Source organism: Ochotona curzoniae, unplaced genomic scaffold, assembly GCF_017591425.1.
Source record: "Ochotona curzoniae isolate NIBS_2020 unplaced genomic scaffold, NIBS_Ocur_1.0 contig_3255, whole genome shotgun sequence".
In the NCBI taxonomy this organism is placed as follows: Eukaryota; Metazoa; Chordata; class Mammalia; order Lagomorpha; family Ochotonidae; genus Ochotona; species Ochotona curzoniae.
Genome location: NW_024465777.1, coordinates 2,152,694 through 2,175,881, shown reverse-complemented (window position 1 = coordinate 2,175,881; position 23,188 = coordinate 2,152,694). Strand labels below are relative to the sequence as shown.

Here is a 23,188-nt window from a genome sequence, read left to right as displayed (position 1 = left end):
CCTCTGCTGCTTTCCCACGTGTGTTAGTAGGGAGCTGGTTGGGAGGTGGAGCAGCCAGGACTGGAACTGGTCCCCATATGGGATGCTGGCGCTGCAGGTAGCAATTCACCCGCTGTACCACAGGGCCAGCCCCTGGGAGGGGCTTGAATGCCAAGGCACAGAGAGATCGCAGAGGCCAGGCAGGAACCCGGCAGGCAGGAACCCGCAGGCAGGAACCCGCAGGCCGACAGTCCAGCAGTAACTTCTAGCAGCCAGTCTCAACAGGACAGACAGGAATGGCAATGCTTATCAGCCAGGGAGGCTTTTGAATGACAGAGGGTCATGTGATGGAAAGAACTGTTTAAGAAAAACCTGGAGATGTTTACTGGGAATATTGTTGCGAGTTCTGGACGCCCCCCACCCCCCGCCATGGGCCTGGCTGGCAAGGGGCAGGGCCTGGTTTGGGAACCAGCAGTTTAGAGAGCTGGGTAATCCTGGGGTCCACGCGGGTTCTCAAATCAGCGACGCCCATGTGGTTGACCTTGGGCGAGTTGGCCCACCTCTCGCCATCTCCAGCGCGAGGGCCACGGCTCCCTTTGGCAGGGTTGGCTGAGTTAGAAAACGACAACGCCTGCCCGATGTCCAGGGCGCCTAGCCCTCCTTCAGTCTTCTCTCGGAAGAGGAATAAACACGAGGATCCGCCCTTCGCCCCCCTGCCAAGAACAGGCACAGGTTCCCGGCTTCCATCCTTAGGGAACCGGGATGTAATGCAGCAGAGACCAGCTAGCAAACGCACGCACAACCCAGTGGCTGCTCAAGCCGAGGTCCAGGTCGGACACCCGGCTCAAGTGTTCCCCCAACGCCCTGGCCTCGTGGCCCTCTTCTCAGCTCCCCTTGGGCCTCTCTGGTCGCCTCTGCACCCTGGAACCACGTTCTCCGGCGCCGGTTCTGCCGGCTGCTAGCTCGCGGCCCCTTTAAGCGCGTCCAGGTGGTGCTGCAATCGCCGCTCAGAGGACGGATCCTTTCCGGGAGGTGGAGCCTGCGTGTGTTGCAGCAGCCAATGGTGGCGCGGCATTTTCCGCGGGAGATCTGAATTTCGCGGCACGCAGTTTGGCGCTAAAAAAAGAAGAAGGAAAAAAAAAAAAAAAACAGGCCGAGAAAGGTTCGGAAACCGGAGAGCCAGCCGAGCGCCACCGGGGCCATCGGGGCCCCCTCCCCCGCCTGCGCGCACCCGGCCAGCGCCCGGAGACCCCTGCTCCTCGCCGGCCTTTGGGGCCGCCCCGCGTCGCGGCCGCCCCTCGGGGCGGGCCAGCCCCTGGCAGTGCCCCCGCCGTCCCCCAGCGGGCTCGGCCGCGGGCCAGGAGGGGAGGGTCCGGCCTTGCCCCGCCGGCGTCCATTGGCGGCTTCCCCCGTCTCCGTGCGGCATGCCGCACGCCGGCTGAGCCGGAGCCCGCAGGTGTCGGCGGGTGCGCCCCGCCTGCTTGGGGAGGGGGTCTCGCACTCGCCATGCTGCGCGGGCCTGGTGCCCCGGCTCCGGACGCTGGGCAGCCCCCAAACGGGGTGTCAGCGATGAGCCCCACCGAGCTGTGGCCGCCCGGGCTCAGCAGCCCCCAGCTCTGCCCGGCCACCACCGCCTACTACACCGCGCTGTACCCGCAGACGGTGCCTCCGGCTGCGGCTCCCGGCACCTGCCTGGACGCCACCCCGCATGGACCCGAGGGCCAGCCTGTTCACTGCGTGCTCACGGGCCGCCTGCCGGTAATGCTGTCTCCCTCTGTGCTTTGGGGCGGTGTAGGAAAGGAAAGAGGGGGTGCTAAAATCCTGTTCGAATTGTGGGGAGGGGGTGGAGATGGATTTTCAGTGTCCAGAACAATCCATTTCCTACAGTGTCTCAGTGGAAGACCCATTCATTTTCAGGCTTTGGGTAAAAGACAATCGTGTTCCCTATAGTGTGGTAATGTGAGCTTGGACTGGGCGTCTGGAACCCAACCCGTGACCCTGGGTGCACCGGGTGACCTTGGGGACATCCATAAGACACCCTAAGTAGCCCCCGTGTGTTATCAGAGCCAGACACACACTGGTTGCTTTCTAACTTCCCACCCAGCACATCCATTCATTCTTTCATTCTTTCATTGTTGGGCCCCCAAACCAGAACCAGGCACCTGCAATGGTCCTGGCCCAGGCTTGGCCCTGGGGACACCCTGGGGACTTTAGCAAAGGGGAATGGGTCCAGTCTGACTTGGACAGACTCCAACCAGCCGATCCAGCCAACACCTTCCCCAGTCTCCACCCCAGTCCTCGCCCCAGCCCAGCCTTCTAGCCATGGCTTGCCCCTGTGGGAACACCCTCAGGCGCCTGTGCAGATTGGCTGCGCACTTCACCCCTCGGGCCTGCTGCCAGGAAGGTCCCACTGTGGCACCAGGCTGCCAGCCCACCTCCTTCCTCCAGGGAGGGCTTGTTTTGTGGGAGCGGAATGCCTAGAGCCCAAGTGAAACGCATCCACAGAAAACAATGTGTGCAGATTTCAGAGGGTTTTGGTTTTTTTTTTTTTTTACACCAAAATAACTTCATATATTTCTGGTTTGCCTTGAACACCTTGAGGTACCCTCATAGGTGGCATTAGTAGGTTACAGGGGGAAATGGGCTCAGAGAGGGGGTTGGGACTTGCTCCCCGTGACCCGCGGAGACAGGCTGGAACCAGCTGACCCAGGTCCCTCCTCTCGGCAGCTGTGAATTGCCCCCAGTCCTGCCTGATGTCCCCCAGGCAGAGGGCTGGTGGTTGCCGCCCCTCCTCTGGCCAGCTGCTTCTACACAGACTTGCAGTGACAGCTGTGCTTCCGAACAGCTCTGAGCACTCCCAGCGGAGCCCGGCTGCATCTGCCTGGGCCCCCCTCCCCGAGGGGCACGGAGATCTCAGCAAGAATAGCCCTCTGACAGCACGCTGCTCGTGTGCCAGGCACTGCTTGGCACCCCTCGTGTTCGTTATCTTGGTCAAGATGCTGAGGATGAGGTTCCAAGTGAGCAAAGGAGAGACATCATTTGCTCAAGGGCACTCACGGAGAAGAGGGTGAGTCCCCTTGCCCCAGACCACCCTGATGGCTTGCAAGGCCTGGAGTCCCCCTCTCCTGTGGGTTCCCAGATGCCCGGGGCCTCTCAGCCCTCTGCTTACTCATTTCAAAAGGGTGTGACCTGGCACAGCTCTAGACCCAACCCTGGGTGTGCCACTTGCTCTGTGGCCAGGCTGCAAAGTGCAGAGGGAGCTGCTGTTTAAAGGGGCCTTGGGCATTGAACAGGGATGGTGGCCAAGTTCAATAGCAAATGGGAAGCCAGGATCCAGGTGTCCTTGGTCCCCATCTACAGCTCTTCCCAGCAGCCTCTGCTAAGGGCTCTGGGGACCCTGTAGTTGGGGCCTGACTGTGACCAGCGCTGGCATTAGTCTGTCCCCAGCCTGCAGGAACCTTGGAGGTGCTGGGCTTTGGGGTCTTGCCTTGTCCTTTCAGTTGGCATTTTCCCCTTGAAAGGAAGCACAATGCTCTAAGACTGGAAATGCTGAGTCTCAGGCTTCCGTTAGCCTGGGGAAGGGCCGGGGTCCCCAAGTGGGGCTCACCTCCATGCCTTTTTCCTGGCCTCTCCCTGTCCACTTAGGGTGACCTTGGGCAAACCTCTTCCCTCTCCCCCCAGTGCTGGTTTCTTCTGGTTGCTGGCCCATAAAGAGGGCCATGCCTAGGAGGGTCTCTTCCTGTTAGGGGTTGTCAGTGGTAAGGGTCTTGGATCCAACCAGGTCTATAGGATCTAGCCTATGGGGTCTCCTAGGAGGGTCCAGGTGAAGGCCACACTGGCCTCCTCAGGTGTGGCCACAGGCCTTTTCTGAGCAATCACCCTCTCGTTTTAGCTTTACCCTTGAACTTGGCAGCTCCGTGCACAAGCGCTGGTCCCAGGCATGGTGCTGTGCTGCACTGTCCTGGTGATGCCCATTTTACAGGGGATCCAAGAGACCAGTGTTTCTTCCCAGCTCCCCTAGCCAAGAAGGGACACGCCTTCCTGTATGTATGTGTGTGTCATGTCTGTACGAGTGTGCATGTATTTGTCCATGTTTGCATATATAGTATATGTTTGTCTCTATGTGTTTGTGTATGTGTCCATGTGTGTAATGGGAGTGTCCAGGCAGAGCCAGGCCCTAGCCTAATCCCAGCAAGGCCTGGGGGAACATGTGTGGGCTGGGCCTTGGAGTTAGACCCAGCCCAGACTCCAGCTGTGCCGTTTTTGTGACCCTGCTTGGGGGCTAGGAGCAGTGTGCAATGGGCCCGCCTGGGGATTCTGTCCCAGGTCCCCCTCCCTGCTCTGTAGGTGGAGGTTCCTCAGGGTGGGTGTATGGAGCAGGCTGGGGACACTGGGCTGCACCACATCTGTATCGAGTAGGACCCAGCCTGACCCTCTTCTTCCTGCCCTTGGCGTTCCTTCTGAGGGCTGGGTGAAGGATCCGGGGTCCTTGGAAAGGCCTGATGGGGCTGAGCTTGGACCTTCCCAAGCCTCAACGAGTTAAGCTACAAAATGTGCCGGGAAGGTTCGGGCGGGTCTGGGGGTCCGGCTTGTGGACATTGTCATGTGTGGCCGAGCCTTTTTCTAGAGACAGGCTGGGGTTGGATCTAGGCTGTAGGATTTGCAGCAGCTGGCAGGGTAGATAAAGAACATGCATGAGAGACTTCCAGAACAAACAAGCAGGGCTGGTGTTTGGGTGGAGTCCAGGGAGGGGTAGCAGACAGCAGGTTCCTCAAACCAAGGCCATCAATCCAGAGAGACTTCTCGGAGGAGGCAGGCTTGCGGGGGGGAGGGGAGCTGACTGCAGGAAGAGCTACCACCACTGCCTACACCTGTCAGCCCAGCTGTGCTTGGCGGTTAGACGTCTCAGTCCAGCTGTGCATGACCTCACCAGCAAGTATTAAAAAAACAGGCTGCTGTGTCCAAGCCAAGCTGGGGTGTGTGTGCTGGGGAAGGGGAGGGACCAGCAGCCAGGGGAGGGGGAGTGGACTCCGGGGGTCCCAGAGGGCAGGCCAAGGACGAGGAGGCTGAGATTGGACTTTTAGGAAGGGACCCTGCATTTCCTGAGCACCCCCAGGTGCTGATTCCTCCTGAATCTTCAGTTTTGCCTCGGAGGGAAGGGGATTGGGCACCCCATTTTACAGAAGAGGAAGCTGAAGCTTCGCAGTGTCCGGCTGGTGGGTTAAGCCGGGCCCTCTGACCTGTGCCCCAGTGCCCCAGTGCCCCAGCCCTGCCCTGCCCTACCCTGCCCTGCCCAGCCCTGGAGGAGGGAGGCCCTTTCCGGACCAGTGCCGCTTAGGTCTCCTGGGGGAGCTGGGTGGTGCGGGGTGGGGAGCAGCAGATGGGTCTGTGGTTTGATTTCCCCAGCAGGTGTTTCCCAAGCTTGGCGGGAACGGGAAGGGGGAACAGTGGGGGGGCGGAGGGGGACGCCTCAGCTGCTTGTCCTTAAGACGGGAAGGATTCATTGTCTGACCCTTTTGGCAAAGAAAGAGTGGCAAATGGGGTCTATTCAGCAGGCAACCCCCCCCCCACCCCTCCAAGCTGGAGCCCAAACAGCCTTCTCAGTGTGGGTACCTCCCTGGGTGTGGCACTGTGCCAGGAAGTCCCCTGGGCCTGCCTGGGCGGGTGCCCAGCTCCACCCTGATAAGGGCCAGCTGTGGTGCTATGATGGGCACCCGGGCGGCTGGGCCAGCTGCTTCTGCAGTGGGGCCTTCCAGGCCTGGTGTGGTTTAGGCCCCACCCATGGTTTCCTCCTGTTTTCATCCCCTGGGCAGGGAAGGGACAAAGGTAGAGATGGGTGCTGTTATTAAGGAACCCTGGACCCAAGCACATAGGCCGTTGATTTGCTTCCTGTCCCCCCTTCCAGGATCACAGGTGTCTTCACCAGGCCTGGTGGTAAACTGAGGCACAGAAGGTGGTTCACGCTGGCCTCAGGGAAAGGCTAAAGGAGCAATGCTTCTCACAGTTGGCTTCTCTCTCTACCCCCTCTCCTCAAGGCCAAGAGAAAGCTGGACTTGGAAGGCCTTGGGAGGCCTGCAGTCCCTGAGTTCCGAATGCCCAAGGGGAAGAACATCCGAGTGGAGGGGCTGCCCAGCCCCAAGAGTAAGCGGGGCTGATGTGGGGTGGGGCAGGGCGGGCCTTGGCTCACTGTTTCCGGTTGACAAAGGTTTCCTGTGTATTCTCTCGTCGGAACCTGCCGAGCCTCATGCTGATGAGGCAACTCAGAGAGCTTGTGTGACTTCCACACAGCCAGTAAGTGGAAGTGGAAGTGGAGCTGGACGTGTCACCACTGCACGCTGTGATCCAAGCATGATGACCATCTTAAGTCAGGAGCCTACTATTACTTCTTAATTTTCATATTTTTTATTTTTTAATTTTCACATTTAGGTCAGTCTGAGGTGGTTTTTTGCTTTTTTTTTTTGTAAGATTTATTTCATTTGTTTAAAAGGCAGAGTTGCAGAGAGAGAGATTCTGCATCTGTTGGTTCATTCCTTCAAATGGCTACAATGGGCAGACCTAGACCTGCGCGAAGCCAGAATCCAGGAGTCTCTTCTGGGTCACCCACATGGGTGCAGGGGCCCAAGTACTTCCCTGGCCACAAGCAGGGAGCTGAATTGGACCAGCTGGGACTCAAACTGACACCCATGTAGGATGGCAGTGCTGCAGACAAAGAATTCTAAGGCTCTCACCAGCACGACTGGTGAGCAAGCGTGCTGATCCGTTAGTAATATCTGCCATGGGACAGACCTGACATGATGCTGCCTACCAAGCACATGCCATCTACAAGGCTACTTCAAAAGCTTTATGGAGGGAGGGCTGGCTTGTGGTGCAGTGGGCTAGGTTGTTACCTATGAAAGCAGCATTCCACATAAATGCTAGTTCAAGACTCAGCTGCCCCAGTTTGAACCCAGCTCCCTGATAATGCACGAGGCAGAGCAGCAGAAGATGGACCAAGTGTTTGGGTCCACGTTACTGTCCTAGCCTGGCCCAGCTCCAGCCATTGTGGCCATCTGGGGAGTGAATCAGCAGACAGATGGTCTCGCTGTCTCTTCCTCTTTCTGTGAACTCCACCTTTCAAATAAATAAATCATTAAAAAAGAGAAATTCACTGAGGGAAGGTGTTGTGGTACGGTGGGTTAAGCTACCACTTCGGATGATGCCCACATCCTAAATCAGAAGGTCAGTTTGAGCCTTATCTACTCTACGTCCCATTCAGCCTCCTGCTAATGGGCCTAGGAGGCAGCAGACGGTGGTTCAAGTGCTTGGGCCCCCTGCCACGACACAGAAGATTAGTCAGACTTCTGGAGTTTTAGTTTTTACCTGGCCGAGCCCTGGCTGGTGAGGGTAATGGGAGAGTGAAGATCTAGCTTCCTCTGCCACTCAGACACAGACACACAGAGAAGGAGATCTTCCATATGCTGGTTCACTCCCTGAGTGGCCACCATGGCCAGGGCTGGGCCAGGCCGATGCCAGGCTCTTCATCTGTGTCTCCTGGTACCTTCGCAGGGAGCTAGATTAGAAGTGGAGCAGCTGAAACTTGAACAAGTGTCCCTATGGGAAATTGGCAATATGTATAGTGATTTAACCTGTTGTGCCACAGCATCAACCCAAAACTTTAAAAAAAAAAAAAGATTTATTTATTTATTTCACAAATTAGAGTTACAGAGAAAGAGAGAGAGACCTTCCACCCACTGGTTCACTCCCCAGATAGTTGCAACAGCCAATGCTGGGTCAGGGTGAAGCCTAGAGCTTCTCCGTGGGTCTCCCACTGTGGGTGGCAGTTGCCCAAGTACTTGGTCTATTTTCTGCTGCCTTCTTAGATGCATTAGCAGGGAGTTGGTTGGAAATGGAGCAACTGGACACAAATCAGCAGTCATTTGGGAAGCCAACAACTCAGGCTGCACTTTGACCCACTACACTACGATATCGGCTCCAACTTTTTAATGTTTGTAGAAAATACAGTTAAGCCACATTTTTATTTTGTTGCAAAAGAATTTGAAACTCACGCATAGCTTTTTTGTTGCATGTATGTCCCCAAACTTGTAGAAGAAGCCCCTTTGTATGTGTCGTGAGGTTTTGAGCCCTCTAAGGAATCTCACACTTTGTAAAAGTCAGGCTCCTGAACCCGTATGGGCCCGTTTGGCCGCAGGCCTGCTGTGTGACTTGCAAGGCATTTGATTGCAGGAGGCCCCTGTGGTTTTGATGGTGTGTCTGAGAAGTGGTTTTGCAACATCACCCTCATCAAGAGCAGGGCTTTTTTTTTTTTGTAAACCTGCCTGATTCTAGGCCTGGTTCCTCTCAGATAATCATCAGGCTACTGTGGGAAAAAAAGCAAACGGGCATCTGATCCTCTCCTCACCTCCCTACCCTGATCCCCAATTCCTGACCTAACTGGCAAGGTCCAGGTAGGGCTGAAAAGGCATAATCTGGATTCCAGCCAAACTGCCCAGATTGGAATCCCAGCATGGCCAGCTTCCAGCAGAGCGAGTTGAGCACTTTGCAGAGCCTGCCCGCATCCCATGTCCTCATCTGTGGGGTGGGGGTGGGTGGCTGTGCGCCAGCCACGGGGCAGGATGTAAGGACTGACTGCTAGAGTGGAGACAGCCCTCACCGGTCAGGCCGGCGACTGCACTGTTACAGGGGTCACTGTGGCTGCCCCAGGCAAGTCACTCTGTCCTTAGGTGACAGTTGTGCAGTGGAGACAGTGGCCTGGAACTCCTCCCTGCCTCACATGCCCTGTTCATAGGGGAACAGGTGATGAAGGATGGCAACAGGTGTGCTCAAGCAAGCCCAGTGAGGAGGAGCTTCCCCAGGCTGGCTGACCCTCCCTGATGTACCTGGGCCCCTGTCTTTCTCAGCCCCCAAGTCCCCCGGGGAGAAGACGCGATATGACACATCTCTGGGGCTGCTCACCAAGAAGTTCATTTACCTCCTGAGTGAATCTAACGATGGAGTCCTGGACCTGAACTGGGCGGCCGAGGCGCTGGATGTGCAGAAGCGCCGCATCTACGATATCACCAATGTGCTAGAGGGCATCCAGCTCATCCGCAAGAAGTCCAAGAACAACATCCAGTGGGTGTGAGTGCTCCAGCAGCCAATGACATCTTCCAGAGGGGGCTTGGCGGGCGGAGCCAGGGGCCAGAGCCAATGGCATCTTCCAGAGGGGGCTTGGTGGGCGGAGCCAGGGGCCAGAGCCAATGGCATCTTCCAGAGGGGGCTTGGTGGGCGGAGCCAGGGGCCAGAGCCAATGGCATCTTCCAGGGGGGCTTGGTGGGCAGGGCCAGGGGCCAGAACCAGTTGGGGGTGGGTGTGTCTGGGTGAACTGAGTACCAGCCGGTGGGCACAGGAGCTATTTGAGAAGTGGGTAAAAGAGCAGGTGTGTAGCCTGTAGTAGTAGGAGGTGGGAAACTGGATGCAGGATGACTTCTAGGATGAGGGAGGATTACAAGGACCCCAGGTCCTTCCTTTTTTTTGTTGTTGTTGTTTATTTTTATTGGGAAGTCAGATTTACAGAGAAAAGGAGAGACAAAAAGATCTTCCATCTGCTGGTTTACTCCCCAAGTGACCACCAACGGGCAGAACTGAGCTGATCCAAAGCCAGGAGCCAGGAGCTTCTTCTGGGTCTCCCGTGTGGGTGCAGGTCCCAAGGCTTTAGGCCATCCTCGACTGCTTTCCCAGGCCACAAGCAGGGAGCTGGATGGGAAGTGGAGCAGCTAGGATACGAACTGGTGCCCTATAGAGTCTCGGCACATGTAAGGCGAGTACTTTTCCCACTAGGCTACCGCAGCAGGCCCAGGTCCTTCCTCTTGGTTCGCATCACCTAGCTTAAGGAAGTCCCTGAGAGCCGAGGACTCACTCAGCCTCCTCCGGATCTCCTCTCCCCAGGTTCCCTACAGGGCCCTGAGGGAACACGGGCAAGAGGGTCAGGACTGCAGTCACTTTAGTATTCTGCCGTTTGTGTGGGTATTGGGCATGGACAGAGTTGAGAGCCTCCCTGGAAGTGGGGTTCAGTTCAGACCTTGACTTGTTTCTTGTCCCTAGCACAGCCCACAACTCTCGTCTTCCAATCCCTGGCTGCTCCCTGAGGGTTAGGTGCTGCCACTGATGTGCAGGAACCAGGGGTGAATGGCCTTGACCTGGAGCTTCACCCTGCCCTCCTGTGCAGGCATGGAGGGGGCGGTCTCTGCATGCAGACTGACACTGAGGGGGCCGCTCTGTTTCCAGAGGCAGGGCGCTATCTGAAGTCCCCAGCCGGCCCGGGCAACAGCAGCAGCTGCAACAGGAGTTGGAGGAGCTGACGAGCACGGAGCAGGCGCTGGACCAGCTCATCCAAAGCTGTTCTCAGCACCTGAAGGAGCTGACAGAGGACAAGGCCAACAAGAGATATCCTCTCTGTGGGTTCGGGGTGGGGGTGTCTGGGAGCAGCTGGGCCTGTTGGGGCTTTGTAACCACGCCCCGTGCTGAGGGCTCTTCCTCCCTCTCAGGGTCTCCCCTCCAGCCTGTCAGGTTACCTTCTCATGATCAGACACGAGGCAGTGTCTTTAAATCTGGAAAATGGAGAACAAAGAAGAATCCGTGAGAGCTGCCACCCCAACACAACATCATTCCCTAACTAGACTTGGGGAGCCTGCTGCACGGGACATTTTTGTTCTGCTTTTCTCAGTATGTCACATTTCCACCTGCAGACGCCCATAGTTAATCACTGTTTACCCACATGAAAGCAACTTCACATGACTCAACTGCATCTTTCTTTGAGCCCCATCTGTAAAATGATGTCTGATGTCAGACTACAGTCTGTTGGTTGATTAGCCCCAGAGTGGGTCGTTTAATGCCGTTGTAGATTTCTGCTTTTATGAGTAACATCGAGCTGAGGATCTTTTATTTTGGATCTGGTCCGCTTGTCGCTCAGTTCGCTAAGTCAGAGTCCTAGGGTGGAAATGATGAGGTTGAAAAGCAAGGGCTGTGCGCTGGATCCTCCACACATTTTTCCAAGTACTTTCACATCTCAATGGTTGTTTTTTTTGGATCTAACTTGGTATTTTTGGAAGATTGTTAGGCATCATGAGAATTACAAGTAAAATATTTTCCTGTCTTCTTGGTTTCATGATCTTTTTAAGAGGACACCGTTATGTAAAAAAACACCAATAGAAGCCAATATTTTAAAAATGACATATATCCCGCTCTCTAGTGCAATCCAAAGGGCCTCATGCTAGCCAAAGAAGACGTTATGTGTTTTAGTTATTCCTAGGCGGCTAAAGGAGAAAGTGTTGGTCTCGGGCTTGGGAGGAATCTGACAGGCTAGGGCAAGGGGGCTCTGCATTTTGACCAAGGACCACTTTTCTTGACTCCTGTCCCTACACTGGCCTATGTGACATACCAGGACATCCGTGCTGTGGACAACTTTAAGGAGCAGACGGTGATCGCTGTCAAGGCGCCTCCACTGACAAGGCTGGAAGTGCCTGAGAAGGTTGAGGTGAGAGCAGGAGCGTGACCCAGGGAGGATCCTGGGCCCCTCTGTGCGCTCTGTCCATGGCGTGTCCATGCTGGTGTCTGCAGCAGTAGTGGTGATGTCCAAGATGGGGCAGACAGCAGAAGCTGGAACGGAGTGGAGACGGAGACTTGGCCTAGCATGCCTCTGTCGCTGGTGCTTCCGTCAGCCCGGGGACCCTGTAGGCCTGCTCATGTGGCCCCACTGGTGCCTCTGTCAGCACGGGGACCCTGCAGGCGTGCTCGTGTGACCCCACTGGTGCCTCTGTCAGCATGGGGACCCCGCAGGTGTGCTCGTGTGGCCCCACTCAGGGCATCCTTCACACTCACAAGATCCTTTCATGCTGACCATGCTTTCCAAGGTTACAGACCAAAATCCCTGACATGCCCCAAGAGGATGGTACCCGCTAGCCTTCCCAGCCTCCTCTACCATACCACCCTCAGCTATTTTTGCTTTGGCTGCAGATGCTGCAGCATACCAAACTCATCCCCAGGGCAAGATCTTCACATATGCTGTTCCCTCCAGCTGAAGTGCACTTTCTGTCCTCCCTCCCCCTGGTTTACTGCCATGCATCCTCCCTGTCTCACCTGAATACCATTTCCTCCTGGAAGCCTTCCCTGATCACTCCCAGGCTCATAACCCCCAGTTTCCTATCATGCTTGACTTACAGAATATTTTTGGCCCTCTTTTGGCTTCACCCATAAGGCTGCAAGCTTCCTAAGAGAATGTTCTAGTCTCTTTGTATTCCCAAACCGAGGGCTAGGCATATAGAAAGGGATCCAGAAAGAGTTTTTCCATGGAAGAGTAACATTGCAGAGATCCTGAAGGTCATGCCACTCCCTTGGAGAGGTTGACCCAGTGGAAGAGCGAGGTCAGTCAGCAGTGGTGCTGTTGTCTGTAGATTGAATTTGGACTTGGAGAGAGCAGGAGGGAGGGACGGTTTATCTCAGTCTTGGAAAATGCATAGATTTTGTCCAAAGGACACCCTTGGGAGCAAAGGCGTGGAAGCCAAACACATGTCACAGGGGTCTGTGGGTAGCCAGCTGTGGCGGCATAGAGGGGAAGGACAGGAGTGGGAAGGCTGAGCGTTGGGACTGTTGGTCACAAGGAACAGAAAGTCAAGTCCAGTTGGTTTAAGCTGTTGGGGGGTCAGGGACGGACTTGGAGATTGCTGGTGAAGCCAGATGCAAGGCTCAGCCCGGACCTCAGGTCAGCCTCATGTGTGTCTCTCACCTGCTCTTCTCGGTGCGGACTCCATTTCCGGTGTGTTCCTCTCACAGGGTCTTGTGTGACACAAACTGGCTGTCCCAATGAGATGGCAGCTTGTTTGCTCAGGTCCAAGGCCAGCAGCAGAAGTGACAAGTGTTCCCACCAGCCCAGCACAGGGGTTGAGCTTGTGCATGGTGACTCCTGGGTGTGTGTCCAGCTGCTCAGAGCAAAGCGGTGGCTTCTTTTTGTCCTGCAGGACAATCTGCAGATACGTCTCAAGAGCATCCAGGGGCCCATCGAAGTGTACCTGTGCCCGGAGGAGGTTCAGGAACCAGACAGTCCTGTCAAGGAACTTCTCCTTTCCAGCTCTTCCCTCAGCCCCAGCCGTAGCCCCAACTCCACCCAGCCCAGCAGTACCACCAGCCCTGGCATTGCAGAACCTGCAGCACCCTCAGGTAAGGACCTCAGGGCAGAGGGACAGCAGGTGAGAGCTGCAGTGTCCTCTCTGATGTCCACGCTCCTTGGGTGCCTACACCTGCTGAGCTGCTGGGAATTCGGCCTTGCTCCCCCAACTTGCACTTCAGGGCATCGTGAAGCTTGGTGCATACAGCCCTGGTCTTACTGGAGGGCTGTGCTTCAGGCCAAGGGGGCATGTATTTAGCTCATCTCTGCCCTTCTCCTCACAGTGGTGTGACCTTGGGCAAACACTTTAGCCTTGCTTTGCCTCAGTTATCTCATCTTTAAACTGGGTGCTGTAATTCATAGCATCTGAGTCACAGGTCATGCTACAAACAGAACTCCAGGCAGTTCTGTGTGTTAGCTTTTGTGGATTTGTCAGAGAGGTACAGAGTGACAGGGGTTTTTATTCTTTGGTTCCCGCTCCCCAGGAACCAGGGCTGTGTCAGACCAAAGCAGGGTATCTGGAATTCATTGGAGGTCTTTCCCGTGGGTGGCAGCAATCCAACTCCTTGACTCATCACCTACTGTTCCAAGGAACTGCGAGAGCAGGAAGCTAGAGTTAGGAGCCATCCTGGGACTCGAACCCAGACACTCGATGCAGCTGTCCCACGCAGTGGCACCACTGCAAAGCAAATGCCCTCCGCTTCACAGCACTTCGGGAAGCCGATTTTACCATTCCTGGGTTAGACAGCTGATCGGCCTTAGCCAGGGCCTCCCACCTGGAGGCAAGCTCGAGGTACACACACCTTACCGGTGCTCTCCCCATGGGCACAAAGCAACCAAGGCAGGAAGATGGTGCAGGGGAGAGCTGGCTGCACCTGGCTGGCAGTTGCCGGGGAGCAGAGAGGAGGAGAATCCCTGAGAGGCTCCTGGGAAAGAGGCGAGGGGGGGCCCTCCCCTAGCATGGTGCTCACCACCCACCGGGCAGCACAGGGCACATTGGGTACAAAGCCTGGGATTCCTGCAGGCATGTGGACCTGTGTTAAGGGGTGGAATTCCCTTAAGGCAGTGCTAGAACTGGTCGCTGGGGAGTGGCCCGCCCCTCACCACCTCCTACCAGGGTTAGGGTCCTACAGAGCACACGGGGTGAGGGTTCCTACAAAGCACACATTGGGTTCCTGTTCTCTCTCTTGGGTCAACTCTTGCTTATGGGCCTGGTTTTAGATGGCCTGAGAATGAAGAACACTTTTGTTTGTTTGTTTGTTTTTAAAGATTTATTTATTTTCATTTGAAAGGCAGATTTACAGAGAGAGGAAAAAGAGTAAGATCTTTCATCCTCTGATTCACTCCCCAAGTGGCTATGACAGCTGGAGCTGGGCTGGTTCAAAGCCTGGCGCTTCCATGTGGTCTCCCATTTGGGTGCAGGGGTCCAAGGATTTAAGTCACCTTCCACTGCTTTCCCAGATACATTAGCAGGGAACTGGATCAGAAATGGAGTAGCTGGGACTAGAACTGGAACCCATACCAACACCACAGGTGGAGGCTTAACCTACTATACTGAGGCACTTGTCCCAACTGAAAACACTGTTTACATCTTAATGTTGTAGAGGGAAAACCTCTACCAACTGTGACAGACACCAGAGGGGGCCCGCAAAGCCCCTCAGGTACCATCTGGACCTTCACAGAGGTTAACTGTGACCCTGACCAAATTCAGTTCTTCATTCAATACAAAGGACGTGGGGCCCAGAGAGGGCAGATGGCAAGAGGATGGCAGAGCTTGGACAGGAGCTCTCAGCTGCCCTCCAGTGACCTCCCTGGGCCTGTTTGCCTTGTCCTGGGAACAGGGTTCTCCCTTTGCCAGCCATCTGTCCCTGCAGGCACCGCCCTAGTGCTATCTCACACTCCAGGCGCTGCCTCACCCTCCCATCCCTCATCCCGCCCCTCCTTTTCTCTCAGTTGTCCACACACACCTCGCTCCCCCACATCAGGGCTGCCTCTCATCTGAGGTCCTGTGAGCCCTCCAGTGAAGGTGGCAGACCCTGCAGCGAGAGCCAAGGTGAGGGTCTCACCTGAGTTTGACTCTGCAGGAACAGAGACCCTGAGAGCAGTAGAGGCTTACACGGCGTTTGGTGGAGGGCCAGCCTGCAAGCCAGCCCTCTGGCCATAGCATGGTCCATCCTCCTGCTAAGTGGCATCACCGTATTGTCCCTGGTGAAGGGCTGAGCAGGCATTTTCCTGGAGGTTAGTGAATATACTTGCATACACACACACGCACACACACACACACACACACACACTCTTACTCATGTCCCATGTTCTGACCTAAAGCAGAGTGAGTCATTCTTGGAGCACCGGAGGCCAGGCCTAAAGAGGAAGCTGCTGCAGTGTTGGGACCCAGGTCCTGGCTCTGGCATCACCAGTGCAGTTGCTAACTCTTGGCTGCCTTAGTTTCCCTCATCTGTATCCAAAGGGCCACTTCGCTCCAGGCCCTGACATCCTGAGATGAACATCAGTTGAGCGGGAAGTGTCTGCGGGGGAGCTGGGAGATCTGGTGCCACTCCAGCTCCTCTCAATCCCTGGTGATGGCAGCTCTGGGGCTCACGCCTCCTTGAGCCACTGGGCCTGGCCTCAGTGTCCTCACCTCTAAGATGGGGACATGGATTGAGTCCCTTGTAAAGACTAAGTGTGTTACAGGGGATGCTTCACGGATGTGTTTCCTTAGTATTACTTTTTTTTCTTTTTAAACACAAAGTCAAGGTGACTTCCGCACCTTTTGTGCTGGACCAGGGATGGGTTTGGAAACCCAGAAATGCTCGAGCCATTCCAAGCACAAGCTGTGGCAGGTGCTCCAAAGGGCGGCTCCCCCATGCCTGTGGGCGAGGCAGGGAGAGCAAGGTCCCACCCGCACCGGACAGTCCCATGGTACCCTCACAGCCACTGCTGCCAGCAAGGGTGGTTCATGCTTCACTTTCCAGCAACACAGAGGCTCCAACTTGCATGGCTGGCAAGAGGCCAGGTTGGATCCCAGCACCTCTCCTGCTGGCTCCCACGCCAAGCCTCCTCTCTAATCTCAGCAACATGCTGAACAAACCTGAGATTGGCAGCAGCGCAAATGGAGTTGGCTTCTCCAGACTTCAGGCTCCTTGTCTGTAAGCAGAGTGGTGGCACTGCTTCTTCTACCAGGGCCTCCTGGGGGTCGGGAGGGTGGAATGGGGTTCACAGCAACAGGAAGACTGGGATCTTCCCTCTGCTTGTTCACTCTCCCAACCGGGGCTGACTCCAGGCTGAAGCCTGGAACTCTGTCCCAGTCTCCTCTGTAGGTGGCAGGGGTCCAAGCATTTGAGCCACTGTCTGATGCTTCCAAGAGCATTAGAGGGGAGCTGCAATCCAAAGTGGAGCAGCCAGGACCTGAATTGACAATATGGGATATGGTTGCGGCAAGCAGCTTAGCCCTCTGTGCCATAGCCTGCCTTAATTTTAGTATTAACAAGGGCAATGTGCAGACTCTGTGGGATTTCTACACACCATCCCCCCCCCCCCCCCGCGTTCTATTTATGCATTAGAGAGAGAGAGAGAGAGAGAGAGAGAGAGAGAGAGAGAGAGCTGGATGGAGAGCTTCCGACCACTGGTTTACTTTTCAAATGCCTGTGACAGCTAGGGCTAGGCTAGGCTGAAACCAAGAATCAGAAACTCGGTCTGGGTCTCCCCCATGGGGAGCAAGGGAGGGGGGACCCGGCTACCTGTTGCTTCCCAGGGATCGTGGCTGATGGCAGAGTCGGGATTTGACCTCAGGCTCTAGGGAGGGGTGCACCTGCCCCAGGCAGTGTCCTGGGGAGCTGCCCAGCCCTGAGGAGCTGTTCTCTGCTTACACTAGTCACTGGCTTCTCAGCAGCCCCTGGAGGTACAGAGAAGGAGTGTGCCTGGAAGCATAAAGGCACTGGCCACACCAATGGCAGCCAGGAGGCGGTTCTCAGGCCAACTAGCTCCTGGCCTTTGTCTTTTCAAAGCACCGCTTGCTTGAAGTTCAAAGAATGGCTCCAACAGTGGGACTCTGCCTTCAAGCTATGTTTCCAGTGCCCCAATCTAGTTTCCTGTTTAGGAAATCTGCTGCCCCATACCTCTAGGTGGAAGTGACCTTGATGGGGGAGGCTGAGGGCTGGGTCGGGTGGTAGGGAGGTAGGTAGGGGCTGGATTACGCAGGTCCTTCTCAACCAATGCACAGCAGGCAATGAGAGCACAGCCTGGACAGGGCAAGGGTGAAAGCCGAGTGGCCAGGTGACAGGGGGAGGGGCCAGGGCCAGGCTGGGAGCAGTGGGACCTCAGACAAATGGCAGCCTGGAGAACGCATTGGATTGTGGATGCCAGACTTTTTTCTGGAATTCTGGATGATTCTTTGGCTTCTTGGCTTGGGCACCTGAGTGAGTGATGGTTCACGGACTACGGTGCGGACAGATGAGGGGAAGCATGGGGTTCAGGAAGGCCTGGAGTTTGGTTGTGGCATGCTCAGGTGTGCTGTACTTTAGCCAGGAGGAGTATATAGGACCAATCCCATCGGAGTCAGAGCGCAGAGGCGATCCACTTGGGAGCAGTGGGTCCAGCAGAGGGCACGAAGCCAAGGTTGAATGCACTCACCTGCGCAGGTGCACAGCTAGAGGGGAGGAGACTGAAGATGGAGCCCAGGGCCTCTGGGGTCTAGAAGCTGAGAAGAGGAGGGTCTGGCTAAGGGGACAACAGGCAGATGCTGTGTAGCCGAAGTCGAGCAAAGCAGGGTGGTCCAAGGACCAGGGTGTGTGGGACGGGGTCCGCTGAGTTGAAGCCTTGGAGCCCTTGTTCTGCGGCCTGGTGGGAGCAGACCCCAGTGTGGAGTGGGCTCAAGAGTGAATAGGAATGGGGAAGGAGAGTAACACAGGCAACACTTGAGCAAGTTTGCTATGAAGAGGAGGAGTGCATAGACCGGAAATTAGAAGGTCGTGAGATCAGTAAAGCTTTGTTTTCTGCTAGAGTAAAATACACATTTCACAAAATGTGCCTTCTGATCCTGGAAGTGTCCAGTTGGGTGGTCTGAAACACACTGCTGGTGTTTTGCTTCTCTAAAACTGAAACTTGACACCCATGAAAAAACTGCTGGGGCCAGTGTGGTGCTGTACTGGATTAAGCTACCACCTGCGGTACCAGCATCCTATATGAGTTCTGGGTTGAGTATGGTCTGCTCTACTTCTCATCCAACTCTCTGCTGATGTACCTGGGAAAGCATCAAAAGATAGCCCAAGTGCTTGGGCCCCTGCGCCCATGTGTGGGACCTAAATGGGGTTTCAGCCTCCTGGCTTTGGCCCTTGTGGTCATTTGGAGAGAGAACCAGTGGGTGGAAGACTTCTCTGTTCTCATAACTCTGCCTTTCACTTATTTATTTCTTTGTAACATTTATTCACCTGAAAGTACAGTTCCAAAGAGATAGATCTCCACCTGCTGGTTCATTCCTCTAGTGGCCATTCACAGCCAGCACTGGGCCAGACGGCAGCTAGTAGCTTCATCTGCATCTCCTGTGTGGGCACAAGGGCCTGAGTGCCTGGGTCGTCTCCTGCCGCCTTCCCAGGCACATGCATAGGGCACTGAATCGGAAGTAGGGCAGCCAGGACTCAAAGTGGTGCCCATATGGGCTAGCCTGCTATGACACAATGCAAACTCACTCTGCTTTTCTGATACATGAGTCAATCTTTTAAAAACACCAACTCTACGTGCCTGCTGCTCCAGACCCTGTCACCAGCACTCATAGGAGAGGTCTTCCAAATCGATTTACGCCATTGTGTATCTGAACCAATATGGCTTCTTTGAAGAAATGTCCACTCAAGTTCTTTGTTAATTTATGAATCGGACTTTTTCGCAGTTGAATTTCAGAAAGGCAGGTGATGTGAGAGTGTGTGTGCGTGTGTATGGAAACTGTCTAGCAGAGTCAGAGAGATTGACAGTGCAAGAAGAGGAAATGGTTTCAGAAGGTGAAGGGGTCCAGGAGCCAGGGGGCAAATCTTGAACAGGGTGCCCAACCCACTCAGAGGAGGTAGGGGAGAGGGCAAGGAGATGGGGGCGTGTCCCTGAACCCTGTAGTGAGGGTGGGATGCACAGTGAACCAGAGAACAGGTTGGCCATTCTGGCTACCGAGGGACCTGGGCACCAGGGCCAAGCATGACCAGTGTCTCTTTGTCCTCAGCGCCAGCACCAATTCCCCAGCAGGATGTGCCGCTGCCACCATCACCACCGCCACCACCACCACTGCCGGCCCTTGTCCCCTTGGAGGCCGCTGACAGCCTGTTGGAGCTGTCGCACCCACTGCTGCAGCAGACCGAGGACCAGTTCCTGGCCCCAGACCTCACCTGCAGCTCTCCGCTCATCAGCTTCTCCCCACCCATGGACCAGGATGACTACTTGTGGAGCCTGGATGGGGGTGAGGGCATCAGTGACCTCTTCGACACCTATGCCCTTGGGGATCTACTGATTAACTGAGGGGCCCACCCTGGTGGCCCACCCGTCTCTACCTCCTCACATCAGACTGACGGGCCCCCTCCCGCCCGCACGGGCACAGCCTCTTGGGAGGTGTGATGTGGCAGCTGGGGGGTGAAGTGGGCACAGGGGGTGGGATCTGTCCTTCCTGAGGGAGGCGTGGACTTCTGACCTCTGACCTCACGAGGGATGACAGGTGAAACCCCCACTGCCACCCTTGTATTTATTTCAGGTTGAGTTTGATTGTCATCCCTGGGTTTTAGCAGGGAGAGTGTTTAGGTTCTGGCAGCACCTGTCCTCAAACAGGCTCTTCCTGGAGCTCGAGCCACCTCGCTATTTCTCCCCCCACCCCCCGTGTTGGGGACCAGGATTCAGGACTGCAGCCCGGCTGCCAGGACACTGATGGCACTTAGACCTGGCGAACCTCATGAGTGCCAAGCCCCAGTCTGGGGTTTCAGGGACCACCCCCTGACAAGGCGCTGAGGTGCCTGTTGAAGTGGGAAGAGCCAGTTAAGGAGCCCCATTCCTATGGAGTTCCTCTCACCTGCTCCCTTCTCACTCCTTCCCACTCCCCTTTGAAAGCCCCCTCCAGAGACCTCTCCTCCCGATCTGCCTGGGCCAGTGGCCACTTTACACCGAGGACCTGGAGGAAGAGGCAGGGCCACCATGAAGCCAGCAGCTGCCAGGGAGGATCTGGGGCTTCCATGTGTGTGAGGGGGATGACTCCCCTTCCCCAGCCCACACCCAGACCCCCAAGAGCAGAGATGGCATGATGGTCTTCGCTCCTGTGGTCCCTGGAATGCCTGTTAGGTGATAGGGAGGGGTGTGCCCTGCAGACCAGGCTGTGGGAGGTAACAGGGAGGCAGGCTCTTGGCACCTTTTCGGGGCAAGGGGCCTCTGAAGGAAGTCCTGGTTGGTCCTTGTCCCCTGCCCCCACCTCCAGGCTGGTGGGACCACCCTGTCCCTGTGGTCCAACTGAGGGCAGCAGGGCGCTCAGGGCTGAGCCAAGGCTGTACCTTCTGGTGAGTGCCAGTCAGAGGTGGTGGTCCAGGAGGCCCACCACCCACCCTCAGGGATGCGGGATTCCCCCAGCACTCAGCTGGGCAGCACTTTTGTTGTGTGAAGTTTGTAGCATTAATATGGTTTCAATGAAGTGGGCACCACAGGGTAGCTCCTGAGTTGACTGACAGCCACTAAAGTGGCAGCCGATGCCCAGCTGCAGGTGGCGGGGGTGGGCAGTCTTGTTTGCCTTGTTAGTGGCTTCACCCCCTGGGTGCCCAAGTTTGCCTCCTCCCAGGAGGGTCTGCAGGTCTCAGCCGTCCCTGCTGTGCCAACAGGACTGATTGTCTCAGCTTTACCGCAGTGCCTCAACCTCTCCCGGCCCCTGCAGATCCAGCTTACCCAGGAGACAGGTGCAGCTTGCCATTTCATCTGGGGCCGTGGGACTGCAGGTGGCAGTACTGTCCAGTGGACAAAGTCCATCTCTGAGAACAGAGGTGTTAAAAGCTTCTCGCCTTGGGCTCTGGCTGGAACTTTTGCCTTCAACCAAATTAGAGGAGAGGGCTGTGGATCCCATTGGGAGAAGTTTAATGCCCAAGTGTGGTGAAGTTCAAGCTCATTGCCCATGTGCCTTGACCAGCCTCTGGGCTAAACACAGCAGCTGCCTCTACCCTCCTGGGCAGCAAGCACCCTGCCTGGCTGAGGGCCCGCATATCCTCAGCCACACTCGGGCTCAGTGTGGGAAATAAGTGGGGCCTCCTGGCCGGGCCACTGTTAGCCTCCCGGGTCACATGCGCACTATGACGGCTGTGTTTCGAGCAGGGGTTCCCTTTGTGTGTGTGGAGGGGGCGTGCCATGTAAACTGAACTGGGGCTGCAGGAAAGCCAGGTTCTTTCTGAAGAAAATGACTCCTGTTAGGAAATTTCTCAGCCCCATTGGCAGCCTCTGTGTCCTGAGGGGCCCCAGGGAAGCCAGTAGCATTAAATCTAAGATGGCGATCTGGCCTGCTCTGAGTGCCTCCACCAGCTGCTGGGGGCTCCCCAAGCAGAGCGCTGGGAGGAGGAGGGAGTAGAGCTTGGAATGGGAGAATGGACTTGACGTCACAGCCTAACCCCGGTGTGTGAAGCCTCAGTTCTGCAAGTATTTAGCTTAGTGAGAGCTTGCACATTCCAGCCTGTGTGGCTTAGCGCGTTTGTTTGGAAGCAGCTTTCTGGTCCTTGTTGTATCCTGAGGTCCCTTCTGGGACCCTATTTCCCACAAGCAACTTTGGGACCATGGCAGTCAGCCTGGTCAGCTTGCTGGCTGTTAGGTGGGAAGAGGTTGGAAGTGTTAGCACATTTGTTTTGGGTAAGTTGGGCCAAGGGAGCCAGGGTTCCGGGCCGGGCCTCCATACGGGTCATTTACATCCTGCCTGGCTTCACCCTGGATCCTGCCTTGCCAAGCCCTAAGAAGCCTTGTGTTGTGATTTAAAAAAAAAAAAAAAAAGCATTAAATGTTAACTCTGGGTGTCTTATACTTTCTGAAGTTCATGGCTGGCTGGGTCTGGGCTGCCTCAGAAGAAACAGGCGAGTGGCTACCCAGACTGAACTTGAAATTTGCTGATTTCCCCGCTTGGCTCTTGCCGTATCTGAGATCTCACCACAGAGACACGGAGCTGCGAGCCCCACCAAATGGACCCTGGGGTCTTCCTGGGCTGCTTCTCAGCCCTGCCCCCACTCCAACCATCTCCATTCCATGCACATTCATCAGCTTTTTGCTACTGTGACAAAATGCCTAAGAGAAACTGGCTGGGTGAGTGGTCTTTAGCTCATAATACAGGCGGTGCAAGACCAAGATCCGCCCCACTGGCCTCTCAGGATGGCAGGCAGGTTAGCAGAGCCCACCTATGGAGGAGGAATCATGGATCATGAGTTGAGCCAAAAAGCAGAGCCCTGGGCCCCATTGGCTTCTCATTAACCCTGTCCCAAGAGCCACCTTCTGTGGGCGTGCCCCCAGTACCTCCCCCTAGGCTCACTTGCCCGGTGAAGTTGGTTTCTGCCTTCTTACTACCTGTATGAGTCAGCTGTTGTTGCTGCAGTGAGCTAAGACAAATACCTTAGGATGGGAAAGAGGTTTGCAACCTGGTGGTTGGCATGGTGATGGCATTCTTGCTGGCACAGTCCTTAGCCAGTACTGATCCTCATGCCGCCAGACTCAGCACACAGAGAGCATGTGTCCATCTGTCTCATAAAGCCACCATGACGGAGTCGCAGAGACCTGACCCTGAGACCTGATCCCATCGCTGCCCGAAGGCCCCACGCACCTTGACTGCACTGTTTCTCCTCTTTGTGCCATTGGCATAAGGCTTTGGGGCCAAGCCTTTAGCACGTGGGCCTTTAGGAAACACCCAAAGTAGCACCCAAGCCATAGCAGTACCACTCATTATGACTTGGGACTTAAAGTCCTATCTGAGCTCAGGGACCAGATGAAGATCAAGCTAGGAGCCCAGAATTCCACTTACGTCTTCCCGTGGGTGGCAAGGACCCAATTACTTGAGCCATCATGTGCTGCCTTGCAGGGTATTCACTGGCAGGAAGCTGG

The 23,188-nt window shown here is 55.8% G+C and overlaps 1 protein-coding gene across 4 annotated transcripts; it reads left to right on the top strand.

Annotated features, from left to right (window-relative positions):
• Positions 1-1,327: 1,327 nt before the first annotated feature.
• On the top strand, positions 1,328-22,107 carry E2F2 (E2F transcription factor 2). Of its 4 annotated transcripts, XM_040979528.1 has the most exons (8): positions 1,328-1,737; positions 6,015-6,120; positions 8,877-9,096; positions 10,243-10,401; positions 11,377-11,491; positions 12,972-13,170; positions 15,781-15,786; positions 19,320-22,107. In XM_040979528.1, exons 1-8 carry the CDS (start codon positions 1,486-1,488, stop codon positions 19,610-19,612), a joined length of 1,350 nt encoding a protein of 449 aa, XP_040835462.1. In that variant the 5' UTR covers positions 1,328-1,485; the 3' UTR covers positions 19,613-22,107. The 4 variants fall into 4 exon arrangements, with proteins under 4 accessions (XP_040835462.1, XP_040835461.1, XP_040835460.1 ...); XM_040979527.1 differs by lacking the exon at positions 15,781-15,786 and having other exon boundaries at positions 19,326-22,107; XM_040979526.1 differs by lacking the exon at positions 15,781-15,786 and having other exon boundaries at positions 1,330-1,737.
• The last annotated feature ends 1,081 nt before the right edge of the window (positions 22,108-23,188 follow it).

Excerpts from the sequence above, each read along its gene's own strand:
- E2F2 (XM_040979528.1), top strand. The coding sequence starts at position 1,486 with ATGCTGCGCGGGCCTGGTGCCCCGGCTCCGGACGCTGGGCAGCCCCCA. Across the intron at positions 10,402-11,376 it reads GAGGACAAGGCCAACAAGAG|ACTGGCCTATGTGACATACC; the intron begins ATATCCTCTCTG and ends TCCTGTCCCTAC. Across the intron at positions 11,492-12,971 it reads AAGTGCCTGAGAAGGTTGAG|GACAATCTGCAGATACGTCT; the intron begins GTGAGAGCAGGA and ends TTTGTCCTGCAG.